General features: G+C 41.0%; 1 protein-coding gene across 1 annotated transcript in view; it reads left to right on the top strand.

Moving 5' to 3' along the window:
- The first annotated feature begins 251 nt into the window (after positions 1 to 251).
- Positions 252 to 14,673, top strand: part of LOC134351218 (deleted in malignant brain tumors 1 protein-like) — a 41,590-nt gene continuing 27,168 nt past the window's right edge. Inside the window, exons 1-4 of the mRNA XM_063057325.1 lie at positions 252 to 312; positions 7,847 to 7,879; positions 8,668 to 8,982; positions 10,502 to 10,813. Of these exons, the coding sequence (XP_062913395.1) occupies positions 252 to 312; positions 7,847 to 7,879; positions 8,668 to 8,982; positions 10,502 to 10,813 (721 nt within the window). The remainder of the gene's footprint in view (positions 313 to 7,846; positions 7,880 to 8,667; positions 8,983 to 10,501; positions 10,814 to 14,673) is intronic.

Genomic DNA, 14,673 nt, shown 5'->3' with positions numbered 1-14,673 from the left:
TTGCCTTTTCAGATTATCTCAGCTCATTGCTTCCTCAGAAGATGAACGCATCAATTCCATTAATGGACAAGTCCTTTCCCATTGGTGCGTTTCAGCAAACTGCAATTCACGCGTGAACTGAGTGAAAAACTATTGGATGCTGTAAAAGAAATATTGAATACTGAAAACCATTCTCAAAGAACTTGCTTTCAGAGCATTTATTCAGTTACTGATGTGTCTATTCGTTCAACATACAGGTCCGATAGCTCGAAATGACGACCGAGAGATTACCGTTGATTATCTTGGCACTGATGGTGTTGAAGATCTGGAATTGTGAGTTATTTAAGAAAATTGAAAATATTAGATGATCTATTGATATGCTCATTATCATTAATGTCCAATGTCGCGTAATTTCATAACACTGTTACAGAAAATTGAGTGACATGGAAAGTAAAACAGTAAATAAAAGTTCCTCTTCCACTTCTAACTTTGTGATACATCAATGTTGATATAGTAGAAAAAAAAAGGAGTGGACAATATCTGTCGCCCTGCAAATTTCCCGACGAAATCAATGTTTCATGTACTTCAAAATTTGCAGCGTACTGGTTGAATAGATCAGGAATAGGCCGAATTGTTTCCAAGATATGACGACGGAAATGCTGCGCTGAAATTTGTTATAGAATTTGCAGTTTTTGTTTCCCTTCTGGAAGCAAATTTTCATTTCTATCATTTGCAGTATAAGCGCTTCTATTAATTAAATGGATTTCCCATTGAGTTTCTGTCAAATACTTTACTACAAAAGTGCAGCGAAAGGTGGATTAATTGTTTCGGCTCGAAAATTCTCGTTTTAGAAAACAGTCCGGTGCTGTCGTCTTATATTCTAAACAAATTAATATTTGATGTTGGAGAGTGGTCGCACTTCGGAAATGGCGAACCAGAATTCACAGTATATAAATTAGTGAATGCGAGCAGCAACCAAAATTACAGCTGCTGCTCTTGTCTTACGCTGAATCTCATTCCTATCGCTGGTAATTATCAGTTCTTTCAAAACACTATTTTGCACAATCAGGTGAACAAGTTAATCTAGTGGAATATAGTCTAGGCATTTGGAAATTATGTTCATATTTTACATCATTGAAATCATTCTGTAATACTATCAGTTTGATTAGTATCTTCAATTAAATGATATTTAGTATTTTGCATTTTTTTGCGGCCGGAGAAAAGCTCCAAGCATTTTCTTGTTACATTGCAAATATGAGAGAATTTGCTGATCTTAACATTTTGAACTCTACATTCCTTTTCTTGTCCAGGTTAAACTTATAGTGCAATTTTTAACGGGAAAATGTTTTCTTTATCTCCTTTTACGTTATGTAAAGCGTTTAATGCGTTACTGCCGTATAACGGAAAGCAAAACAGGAGAAAATCAGGGTGCAGTGAAGGGCAAAGGAAATTAACGAAGTAAAATGTCTCTGATTCTCTTGACGTAGATACATCCTAATCTGCTGCGTGTTCTTGACTTTAATCTGGTTTTCTGAATAACTGTTTGCTATTTATTGAAAAAATGAATGTAATACTAATTTTGTTCAGAATTTCTGAATAAGCTAATAACTATACAAACTGAATATTGATAGATTTTGCATAATTTTCAGTATTCGTTAACATTTAAGTATAGTCTTTCGTCGACACTTTAAATGAAAGCAAATTATTTCATGTTATTTCTCGATGGAAATTATGATGACTTAATTTCTCTCTCGGAAAGTAGGGCTACATAGTTATCCATACACAATCTCTCCCTCCAGACTTCTAGTCTGTGCGGAGTGTGAAACACTAGCTTACAATTGAATCTTATTTTAAGTTTTCCTTCATTCTAAATCTCCACCCATTGATACCCCATATCACCAAAATACCGGGTGGTATGTTGCCTCCCGGGTGCCGGAGTCTGGGATATCTCCGATTGAGTCCTCAGCATTCTTAAGTGTGACGCCGAACAACCACAAGTGGTGGTTCATATAAGTACCAATTACATAGGTAGGACAAGTAACGAGTTTCTACATAGAGATTTCAGTGAGTTAGGTGTTCAGTTAATGGGCAGAACCTCTTGGTTTGTGATCTCTGGGAGGCTATCCGTACCACGTATACGTGAGGTCAGAATTGTGAATATAAAAAAAATATTACGTTGCTATTGAATTTGTGTTGGAAGGAGGGCATGTGATATTTGGATCATGGGACTCTCTTCCAGAGAAAATCGGAACTGTACAGAAGGGACGGCTTACCTTGAACAGGAGGGTGTTAATAACCTATCGGGAAATATTGTTAATGACGCATGGTGGACCTTAAACTAGAATTGCAGTGGGGTGGCAGCCTGAGTATTGGAAGATTTAGTGGAGTTGTTGTGGTGTGATATATTGATATGACCTCAGACAAAATTTGCAATCAAAAAGTTGAATGTGGTGCCACTAGTGTCCTGAGGCACGTTTATTTCAATGCAACGAAATACACACAAAAATCCGATTATAGTACTGATGATGGTTTACAAATAGAAGCAATATGTCGTGAGAAGAAGCTGTTGATAGGGCAAAATTGCAGAACACAGGACGAGTTGGAACTTAAAAGCAGGACAAAATCGGGAAGGGTAAATACAGCACTGAAGGTGTCATATTTGAATGCGGTCAGCATGTAGAATCAGTTCAATGAACTTGCAGCACAATTTCAGTTTGGCAAGTCTGGTATTGTAGGCCTCGCAGAATCATGGATGAATGAAGATTATAACTGGGAGTTAAATGTCCAATATTACATATTGTAAGGATAGGCAGGAGGGCAGAGACGGCGACGTGGCTCTGATGATAAAACAGGAAATCAAGCATTAGAAAGCGCTGATATCGGATCGGAAGATTTTAACTTATTGTGGATAGAGCTAAGGATCTGCAAGGGTGAAATGACCCTGATGACAGCTGCATTGAGATTCGTGATAAGGATGTGACTTACAAATTTTAAGGGGAGGTAGAAAATAGGTGACAAAAAGATAAAGTTAACATGGTCATGGGTTATTTGAATATGCAGGTAGATTGGGAAAATTTCGTTTATGCTGGAATCCAGTAGGGAAGATTTATCTTGTGCCTACGAGAGTGTTTTTTTTTTTCAGAGCAGGTCATAATTGAGCCCACTTAGTGATCAGCTATTCAGGAATGTGTTTTGTGCGAGGAACTGGAGTTTTATCAGACAGCATGAAGAAAAAGAATCCTCGGGGAGAAGTGATCATAATATGGCCGAACTAAACCTGAACTTTGAGAAGGAGGAGTTAAGATCAAACGAATCAGTATTACAGTGGAGTAAAGGGAATTGCAGAAGCATGACAGTAGATGGCCAGATTTAATTGGAAAATAACACTGGCATGGCGGCCGGCAGAGTATAAAGATCTGACATTTCTGGAAGCAATTCAGAAGACAGAGAAGAAATATATCCCGCTGAGGAGGAAAGGAATAAGAAAGAGATGGCTGAAGGGATTGTGGAGGCATTAGGAATGATCATTCAACGATAACGAGACTCTGGCAAGATTCTGGAAGACCGGTCCAATGCAGAAGTCACTCCATGTTTCAAAAAAGGATAGAAGCGGAATATAGGAAACTTTACGGCTCTTAGCTGTTCTCAGTGGTTGGGAAGATGTTCGTTTCCATTATTAAGGTTGACGTTTCAAGGTAATTGAAAACATATAATAAAATAGGCGGCAGTAAGCATAGTTCATCAAGAGAAAATCTTGCCCTACAAACCTATTGGAACTCTTTGTAGAACTAACAAGCTGGATAGATAAAGGAGAAACGTTGATGTTGTGTATTTGGATTTTTAAATGGCCTTTGGCAAGATGCCACACTGGAGGTTGCATACAAATTAGGATTACAAGGATTTACAGGAAATAATTTAGCATGGAGAAAGCAATGGCTGATCGACTTGAGGCAAAGTGTAGAAATAAAGGCAACATTGTATGGCTGGCTGCCCGGGACTTTGGTATTCCACAGGGGATTGTCTTGGGACCGTTTATTTTTACGTTTACTGCCAATGATTTGGATGATGGTATTGATAGTTTTATTGCAGTTTGCAGATGATATGAATAGAGTTGGTGAGGCATGTAGTTTTGAGGAAGTAGAGAGGCTACAGAAGGTCTTCTGGGGATGAGAAGAATGGGCAAAGATATGGCAAATGGAATTATGTATCGGGAAGTGTATAACTCGTGAAATTTGCTAGATGAAATGCAGAGGCTGACTATTTTCTAAATGAAAAGAAAATACGGAAAATAATGGAGGCGCAAAAGGTGAATTTGCAGGCTGAGTATGTGGTGAGGAAGGCAATTGCTATAGTAGCATACATTTCAAGAGGACTAGAATATAAAAGCAACGATCTAATGGTAAGCATTTATATAGTAAAGGCGATGCTTTACTTGGAGTATTGTGAGCATTCCTGGGCTCCTTATCTTCGAAAGGATATGCTGAAACTTCAAAGGTTTCTAAGGAGGTTTAAAAACATTCCGGGATTGAACGGATTTGATGACTCTGAGCGTGTGTTCACTATAATACAGCAGAAAGTGCTCTTACCTAATTGAAAATTGTCAAGTACAGAAAGGCCTTGATGGACTGGATGAACAGAGGATGTTTCCAGTCGTGGGAAAGTCAAAGACCAGACGATACAGCCTCAGAATATAGGGGCGTTCTTTTAAAACGCATATGAAGGGAAATCTATTTTGCCAGAGAATGGGGAATCTATGGAATTCTTTGTCACATGCAGCTGCGGAAGCAAAGTCGTTAGGTATATTAAAGACAAAGCTTATTATATTATTCATTGGTCAGGGCATGAAGAGATGTACGGAAATGGCAAGAGACTGGGGCTAAGAGGAATTTGATGAAATGGAGGAACACACTCGATGGGCCAAATATCCTAATTCTGCTCCTATGTCTTATGGGAGATCCCAGTTAACTTAAACTCTATCAGGGAAGTGGGCAAAGCCCGAGTTTCAAATGGAGTTCATGCTAATCCACACAGGGTGAACTTGAGTTGAGAACTGAACGCCGATTACCTGTGCCTGAGGGCAGTGTCTCTATTAATGCAACATACTGGAAGTCCTCTTTACTTAATAATGCGTCGTGCTGCAACTGTGTACTTGTAGAGACGCGTACTTGTGTCTACCCGACGGTGATAGATGTTTTCTTGTAAGCTCGGCTGTTTCTCCAGGTACTCTGATACCTTCCCACATACGATGGCTTGCTATTTAGTTGTTTAATTGGATACCATAAACAATTGCTTGGTGGAACCCTAAAGATAATGCTCAGGCAGTTGGTGGGATTTCGTGAGATGTAATAAGTGCAGGATGAAGGAAAACAATGAGTAGAAGAACGAAACAGATTTTTCTTCGGAAATGTGCGTCGATTAGAGAGTTTGATAGCTTTCCTATTTTATCATACGCTAAGAAATAAAAAAAAATAAAAAGTTCTCTTCAATACACAGCGATGAGTTTTAAACGACAGGAAAATGCTTCAACTGTTACGAAAAATCAAGAAATGATTTTCTTTACTTAATTGTCACATGTAGTTCAAAACAATCAGTGAGATATGTTGTTTGGGTCAAATCCATTCGGCGTGGCTTGCGCTGGTTTGTGAAAAAAAATATCGCTACGCTCATGGCGGCAACATTGCATGCCGACAACTCACCAACCATGTGCACACGCCTTTGGAATTTGGTAGGAAACTGAAGGAAGCCCACACAATCACAGAGCGAACGTGAAAACTCCTTTGAGTAGGGAAGTGTTCCTAAGCTGGCGCTTTACATCGATGCGCCAGAGGGTAAGTTGCCGCTGAATTGAAAAAAAAACTCGTCATTTATTTCCAGTTCTAGGGCTGAATTAATTTATAGGGATTACGACTTATGAGACATAAAGTTAACATAATAAACGTCAACATTGCGTGATTGACAATATAAGGATGTTGGATCCTCCACTTTCTAATCGGAAAACCACAATCTGTGCGGATTGGCGATGACATCTTCTCCTCGTTGATGATGAACACTGGTGCACTTCAGGAGTGTGTGCTTAGCCCACTGCTCTACTCTCTCTGTACGCATAAATGTGGCTAGGCATAGATAAAATACCATCTAAAATTTGCTAATGCTACGATCAATTTTGGTAGAATCACAGATGGTGTCGAGAGCGCATACAGGAGCGAGACATGCCAACTTGATTAGTGGCGTCGCAGCAACAACATGGCACTCAACGTCAGTAAGACGAAAGAGCTGAATGTGGACTTTAGGCAGGGTAAGATGAAGGAACACACACCAATCCTCATCAAGGGATCAGAAGTGGAGAGTGTGAGCAGTTTCAAGTTCCTGGTTTTCAAGATATCTAAGGACATAACCTGGTCCCAACATATGGATGCAGTTATAAAGAAGGCAGGACAGCGACTATACTTCATTCCGAGTTTGAAGAGATTTGTTCTGACAAACAAAAACACACTCAAACACGTCTATAGATGTAGCGTGGAGAGCATCCTGAGAGGCTGCATCACTGTCTGGTATGGGACTTGGAGAGGGTGAGGAGTGGCTGGTGCACAGGATCGGAAGAAACTACAGAGGGTTCATAATTTAATCGGCTTCATCTTGTGTACTAGCTTACAAAACACCCAGGGCATCTTCCAGAAAGGCAGCGCCCATTGTTAAGGACCTCCAGCTCCCATGGCATGCCATTTTCTCACCGTTACCATCAGCTAAGAGGTACAAAATCCTGAACACACACTCTCAGAAATGTAGGAACGTCTGCTATCCGTTTCCTTAGTGGACATTAACCCCTTTGAAAACCACCTCACTTTTAAAATATATATATATTCTGTTGTTTACATTTTTAATCTAGTCAATATATAGGTATACTGTAATTGATTTATATTATTATTATTATCATCATCATCATCATCACTACTACTACTATTATTATTTTATTTATTTTTCTTCTATATGGAGAACTGCATTGAACTGCTGCTGTTAAGTTAACACATTTCACGACATATCTCGGTGATAATAAACCTGATTCTTATTCTGATATAAGTTGAAGAGTGTGTTTGAACTGGACCAGAGGAAATGGTGTGAAAACCATTCACAAATTATAACGGTGGCCTTGAATTTATGAATATATTCATGCAGATTATACTTGTTAAAATCGATCACATGAACATAGCAATGCGTTAGACAGTTCCTGTTACTTGAGCAGAGTTATTCGGAGCAGTCGGACTGGGGGCACACAGTAACCCACTGTATTAACAAAAAAAAACATTTATCAGCATTAGAATATCATTCTATCAATATCCACAAACGAATTTGAATAGGCAGATTAACTTTTTCGTGCCTAAAAGGAGAGAGTGGAGAGCAGGTTTGTTTTTGGGCAAGTAACCTTATTAATCCGCAATCAGGTTGTTTGTTACGCAGAAGGCAATGTTAAGCAATGAGAGTGTTCGCAGGTTTAGTGGAAGTAATAACAAGCGGTAATTTGTAATATCCGGAAATACATGAGCGGCAGGGAGCGGTGTGATCTACTGCATGAGTTGCCAAAGGCAAAATATCATGTTGTTTTGCTTCTGAATTTAAATTTATTGTGAGAATCGCAGCGGCGTCTTCAGAGCCACAAAAACCAGCAATGCAACGAAACAAAGAGCTCGGAGGTCGGGACTGAGCGTGGGAGGAAGGAGGATGTGTGGGTGGGATCAAGATGGGGGATGCAGGTGTTTTTACCTTTGATCGCATATTAATTTCATATCCCTCTCACCATGACCTGCTAATCCTTAAGTGTACCACCCCTGCAACTCCAAAGAGAAATCTAATCGCATATTTCTCATTTCAGGCCGTCCAGAGCATCCTCAGACCCAGCAGTCAGGTAATGTCGCTTAATTTTCACTGAATGGTGGTCTGGGTTGTTGATACTAACTGTTAAAGAGTATCTGGATGAGAGACGTCTGCTGTTCTCATGGAAAGACGACAAGGACCAAATTCATACAGGGCAGTCAGCAGAGAAAGAGCTTCCGTTGACTTTATTACTTCCTGAAAGTAAAAAAAAAAGCTTCCCATTTTTCATTCCTTTCTTTTAGTACTGAGCTGACGTCACGTGGCGGCTCAGTTCGACTCTTTCTGTAGAAAATTTCTACGCCTCCATTAATGTTTGTGTTCGATTACACGATTGATGAGGGCTAAGTACAGCGGAGGCACGGAAAGAGCAGTCTATCCGAAGAGTAAAAACGATTCAATGTTTCCTATAAGCTCTGTAAGTGCGCTGCCGCGCAGTTAGACTTAGTTGCCGCTGAGCTGGATTTTGTTTTTACATTTAAAAAATTAAATGGTGTACAGTTATAAGGGTGTGTAAAACTTTTCTTATTAGAGCACTGGTAGGTCCGCAAATCTCTAAAACAAATTAGAGGGAACATTGAAGCAGATCATCTTGTTTTCCTTGGAGATACCCATTTCTTCCCGTAGAATGACCGGTTGACACACGGTTATCCAGACGTTACCTAGCTCATTGACTAACTTCGTTATGTTAAGCAGCTTATTCGGGGTTTGCCACAGCCTGAACTCCCTGTTGATCATCACATTGTTCATGAAGAATTTTAATGTTTGAGGAGGCTTAAATTGTCGCTGACTTTTGATATTTTATTTTCTCTTTTTTTTCAGAAAGCCCAACGTTAAGATTGGTGAACGGTGGCAGTCGATGCGCCGGGAGAGTAGAGATTCTCTACAAGGGAAACTGGTGGACTGTGAGAAGTCAGCAGTGGAACGAGCGTGCTACGGCTGTGGCATGTCGGCAGCTGGACTGCGGCGCCGCGCAGAAAACCCTGGGCGATGCTCACTTTGGGCAAGGATCCGGACCCGTTTTACAATCCAATATGAGGTGCGGCGGGAGTGAGGCCACTCTGCGGGAGTGTAGAGTCTATGATTGGTCTTACCATGGCCACCCACATTCATCCGATGTCGGCATTACTTGCACAGGTAAATATCAGGCACTTATATCTGTGGTCCCGCCATTTTGATGCCGTCCCGGATGACTCCGAAAGCAAATAACCGGGACGGACCACTCTTCGCTTGTGATGTAGAACTACATTCAATTTATATCGGGATTATTCCCGTCAGGTTGGAAAACCATTTTCTGTTATCGTATTCCTACTGTGATGTTAATTAAATATCACCAAGTGCATATATAGTCCACTGTCAGCTAAACTACTCGAAAGAGTCGAGTAACATTTGTGGCGTAGGAGAAAATCATGTCGTTAGGCCTGCGCAGATCCACCCCAGAAATTTCGAGCATTTCCTTCCCGCACGGATGTTTATTGTCGCGCTCAGTTCCTCCATAGTTTATTTTAATTTGTTCCAGCATGCAGCATTTCCTACCGTTGATTAATAGCGTAATATGGCACTGAAACAGTCCTGTCCTATCGCCCTCCAAACATTTTCTATACAAGCACCTCGGTAAATGTTCCTTCACCGGTCCTTTAGAAGTATTTGGTAAGTTGATGGAGAAGATCCAGAGAGGCAGTATTTATGAATATTTGGAGAGATATAATATGATTAGGGTGTTGGCGCGTGGCCAAGTGGTTAAGGCGTTCGTCTAGTGATCTGCAGGTCGCTAGGTCTAAATTTGGCGGCGGAGCATGTTTTCCCTTGAGCAAAGCACTTAACCACATATTGCTCTGAGACGACACTGTTGCCAAGCTGTATGGATCTTAATGCCCTTCCCTTGGACAACATAGGTGGCGTGGAGAGGAAAGACTTGCAGTATGGGCAACTGCCGGTCTTCCATACAACCTTGCCCAGGCCTGCGCCCTGGAAACCTTCCAAGGCGCAAATCCATGGTCTCACGAGACTAAGGGATGCCTATTTTTAATATGATTAGGAGTAGTCAGAATGGATTTGTCAAGGGCAGGTCATGCCTTACGGGCCCGATTGAATTTTTTGAAGATTTGACTAAACACATCGATAAAGGAAGAGTAGTAGATGTCGTGTATATGGATTTCAGCAAGGCATTTGATAAGGTACCCCATGCAAGGCTTATTGAGGGTATTGTCGAACGCAAAGGACCGTGTTTAATGCTCGATCAATTATGTGGCCTTAATTAATGAGGAATTAGAGAAATATACATATATATTGGTGCTCTGATATCCCGATGTAAATTTCGATAATGTCGACTGAAAGACGAACATAGAGTATGCACTTGGGATCAAAAGACTGTTTGTTACTGATTTTAGAATATTCATGATCCATTATTATTACCGGCTGTTTTCTTTGCACACGCAATTAGCTTGCAACGTGGGTATGCAAAAGGTTCAGTAAAAACTAGTTCACCAGATCTGAATAAATACGGTGCATTCTGGTGGTGGAAAACCAGGTTAACCCTCGGATAACAGATTGAAACCCAACGATTTCGGACGATGATATATGCTGAATGTAACATGATTTGACTGTACATTGTTATAATTTTCTTTGCCATGTTTGTTCTTCACATCTTTCCCAGGTCACAGAACTGCAAGATTGGTGTCCGGAAATGACGAATGTTCGGGAAGACTGGAAGTGCAGTTTGGTGAAAAATGGGGAACTGTTTGTGATCTGCACTGGGATATGAATAATGCCGACGTGGTGTGCAATCAACTTCAATGCGGAGTCGCTGTTTCTGTGCTAAGGGGAGCTTATTTTGGAGAGGGAAAAGAGCCTGTATGGGACAGAATCCTTGAATGTCATGGTAATGAGTCGAGCCTATGCGACTGCCCGTATTACTCAAAAACTCATTATTGCAACCACAAGAATGATGTCAGTCTGACCTGTTCTGGTGAGTGCTGGGGTTCAGAATTAAATAAATAAATGTTATGCATTCATTGTATTTTGAAGGCAAAATTCACCGATCAATAGTTCTTCCAAATAACGTCTCCTAAGTTGCATTAGTGCAGTATTATTTTCTTTGTGAAATTGACCGACAGTAAAGTGGAGTGGGGGGTGGGGGGGTGGGGTAGAGACAATTGAAGGATTTACAATAAGACAACATTAATGATTGAGTTCAGTGTGGGGTTCTGAAGGAGGAAATTTAGAATATCTATAATTGGAAACTCCAGAATGGATGAAAAAAATAATTCCCTATCAAAACTTGACCAATAGGCTGATAAATTACGATGGCATTGAACAATGAGTTCGCATATTAACAAAGTACGTTGGGATTATTCCAGTGTTGGGCACGTGGCCAAGTGGTTGAGACTAGCCACCTGAAGGTCCTGAGTTCGAGCCCCAGCCAAGGCAACGTGTTGTGTCCTTGAGCAAGGCATTTAATCATACATTGCTCTGCGACGACATTGGTGCCAAGCTGTATGGGTCCCAATGCCCTTCCCTTGAACAACATTGGTGTCGTGGAGAGGGGAGACTTGCAGCATGGGCAACTGTTAGTCTTGCATACAACCTTGCCCAGGTCTGCACCCTAGAGAGTGAAGATTTTCCAGCCGCAGATCCATGGTTTTGCAAGACTAACGGGTGCCTTTAAGGGATTATTCACCGATTTTATTAATGACTGGTGAGCTGTACAAAAAAAAAAGGAGTATTGGACCACGGAAGAGGGAGAATGTCCAGCGGAGCTTATGGACGGACAAAATGGTGGAACACACCACAGGCAGCATAACGTTTAGAAACCAATGCAAGTAAAATGCATGAAGATAAATACTCAAAATTATGTTGTGATTTTATAGGTTTGTAGGGAAGTAGTTTGTTCAGGTAGCATTCTGAAATCGAACGGGAAGCACGTGGCGATAGTTTCAGAAAACATATTCAGTTAAAATCAGAAACCATATCGTAATAGAACATAAACTTAAAAATCTATAGCAATTGCATGCCCTTCGACCTGGAATGTTATGCCGACCATGTTATCGACTCCAGAAGCTGCCTAGAATGTTCCTACCGCATAGCCTTCTATTTTCCTAAGCTCTCTGTACTCATCTGAGAATCTCTTAAAATACCGTATTGTATCTGCCTCTACCACCATCGCAGGCAGTGCTTTCCACTTTATCCAGCACGCTCGATGTGAAAATATCACCTCTGACATCTTCCATTACCACTTCAAAGCACCTTAAGACTATGCCCCCTAGTGCTACCCATTACAACCCTGGGGCAAAAAAAAAAGCCTGGGTATCCACACCATCAATGCCTTTCTTTGTCTTATACACCTCTGTCAGATCACCTCTTATCCTCGGTCGCTTCAAGGAGAAACCGGTAAGTTCACTCAACCTCTTCTCATAAGCCATTCTCTCCAATCCAAGCAGCATCCATGTAAATCTACACTGCACTCTCTCTATTATAGCCACATCCTCCCTGTAGTAATATAGTGTGTATAAGATGATGAGATGCATTGATCATGTAGATAGTCAGAGGATTTTTTTCCCGAGCCGAAATGGCTAACACGAGAGGTCACAGTTTTAAAGTGCTTGGAGGTAGGTACAGAGGAGATGTCAAGGGTAATCTTTTCACGCATGGTGAGTGCATGGAATGGGCTGCCGGCGACCGTGGTGGAGGCGGTTTCGATAGGGTCTTTTAAGAGACTCCTGGATAGGTACATGGAGCTTAGTAAATAGAGGGCTATGGGTACCCTAGGTAATATCTAAAGTAAGGGCATACTCGGCACAGCTTAGTGGGCCGAATGGGCTGTATTGTGCTGTGGGGTTTCTATGTTCTATGTTCAAAGAAGTGACCTGAGATGAACACAGTACTCCAAGTGTTTTCTAACTGTCTTGTATTGCTTTAACATTACTTTCACGGCTACTGAATTCAAATTAGAATAGAAGAAAACAATAAAATAGTTCAAATAAAACTAAATATACTAAATTCTAATAAAATGCTGACAACGGCTTGAAACAGATTGAACACTAAAGTCCAAAGAAGATAACATCTGCAGATTCCTGAAATCAAACGAGTACACGCAAAAACACATGTAGGGTCATGGCCAGAAACGTCGCATGTTTACTCTTTTTTTCCATAGATGCTGGCTGGATCGCAGAGTTCCTCCAGCAATTTGTGTTACTGTTTTGAGACAAAGCCATTTAACAGCTAAACCGTTGTCTTTCATCACTACTGCGACAACGGAATAAAAATAATTTATTTTGGGTAATAGTTAATATTCAGATGGTTGGAGAATGTTGAAGAGGTTACTCCTTTCTTGGAAAACGAACCGCACATGATAGGTTATCCCGAAATATGTCAAAAACTAAAGACATTGTTTATGTTACTTCATTTCCAAGCTTCTATCGACTACCATAGTGCTGAATGCAATTATGTCGAAACACTCTGTGCCATTACCATCGGAGTTTCCTGCTGCAGAACCGAACAGAATACATTTCCGCATTGATCATGCATAGAGGCAAAGGATGAGAAGCCAATAACATAGTCGTTAATCAAAAACAAAATACCTTATGAATTCCCTGCAAATGAAGTTCAAGCCGGAGAATATTGATGGCGTCTTTGTAAAACCATAAGAAAAGACCAGTAGATATAGGAGCCGAAATAGGCCATTCGTTCCATCGTATCTGCTTTCCCATTTCATCATGTCTGATCCATTTTACCTTTTAGCCCTAACCCCCTGCTTCCTCCCGATAACCCTTCATGTTCTCACTAATGGAGAATTTGTTAAGCTCTACCTTAATTACAGCCGAAGAGCTGAACTTCACAGTTGCCTGAAGCAGCGAAGCCCACTCTGTAGCTAAAGAAATTCTCTCTCATCTTCGTTCTAAAAAGACACCACTCTATTCCAAGGCATTGTCCTGTGGTCTTCGGCTATCACACCATAGTAAACATCCTCTCTACACCGACTCTGTCGAGAGCGTTCAATATCGCTTTCACTAGTGTCAGAATTCCAGTGAGCACAGGCCCAGAACCATCAAAAGCTCCCCATATGATAAGGTCTTCAATCTCGAAATAACTTTCCCAGCGGAGGCCATTCTACCTGAGAACCAGAACTGGAGAAGTTACTGGAAGATACTCTAATGACCAGGATCTACCAACTATTCATCAACAGAGTCTGATTTGTAGTCAGAATGGTGTTGTCTATGGAAAATAGCGTTTAACGAAAATTTAAAGGTTTTTTTTTAAGATGAGGGTAGGGCTACGGATTTAGTACACTGGACTTCAGCAAAGCCTTTGATAATGTTTCACATGGCAGCTTGGTCTGAAAGACTCCCTTGACCCTTTGTCCCTCCCTACTCATCTCCCTCCTGGCATTTATCCTTTCAAGTGGAACAAGTACAACACCTGCCCCTATATCTACACACCAATTATCATTTAGGGCCCCAAACAGTATTTCCAGGTGAGGCGACACTTCACCCGTGAGAATGTTGGTGTCATCTACTGTATTCGGTGCTTCCGATGTGGCCTGCTGTTCATCAATAAGACGTGGAATAGATCGGAAGACCATTTCACCGAGCATGTAAAACCCGCTCTTCCAAAAAAAAATGGTCTCCCAGTGGCCGTTAATTTTAATTCTACTCTCTATTCCCATTCTGATATGAGCCTCTTTCTGCTGCCGCGATGAAGCCGCACTCAGGTTGGAGGAGCAACGCCATATATTCCGGCTGGGTAGCCCCAACTTGATGGCATGAATATCGATTTTTCCCAAACTTCTGATAATGCCCCCTCCTTTCCTTCACCATTCGCCATTTGCAA

This window comes from Mobula hypostoma, chromosome 8, assembly GCF_963921235.1.
Source record: "Mobula hypostoma chromosome 8, sMobHyp1.1, whole genome shotgun sequence".
NCBI lineage: Eukaryota > Metazoa > Chordata > Chondrichthyes > Myliobatiformes > Myliobatidae > Mobula > Mobula hypostoma.
The sequence above is the reverse complement of the archived record's forward strand: the minus strand, read 5'-3'. Positions and strand labels throughout refer to the sequence as shown.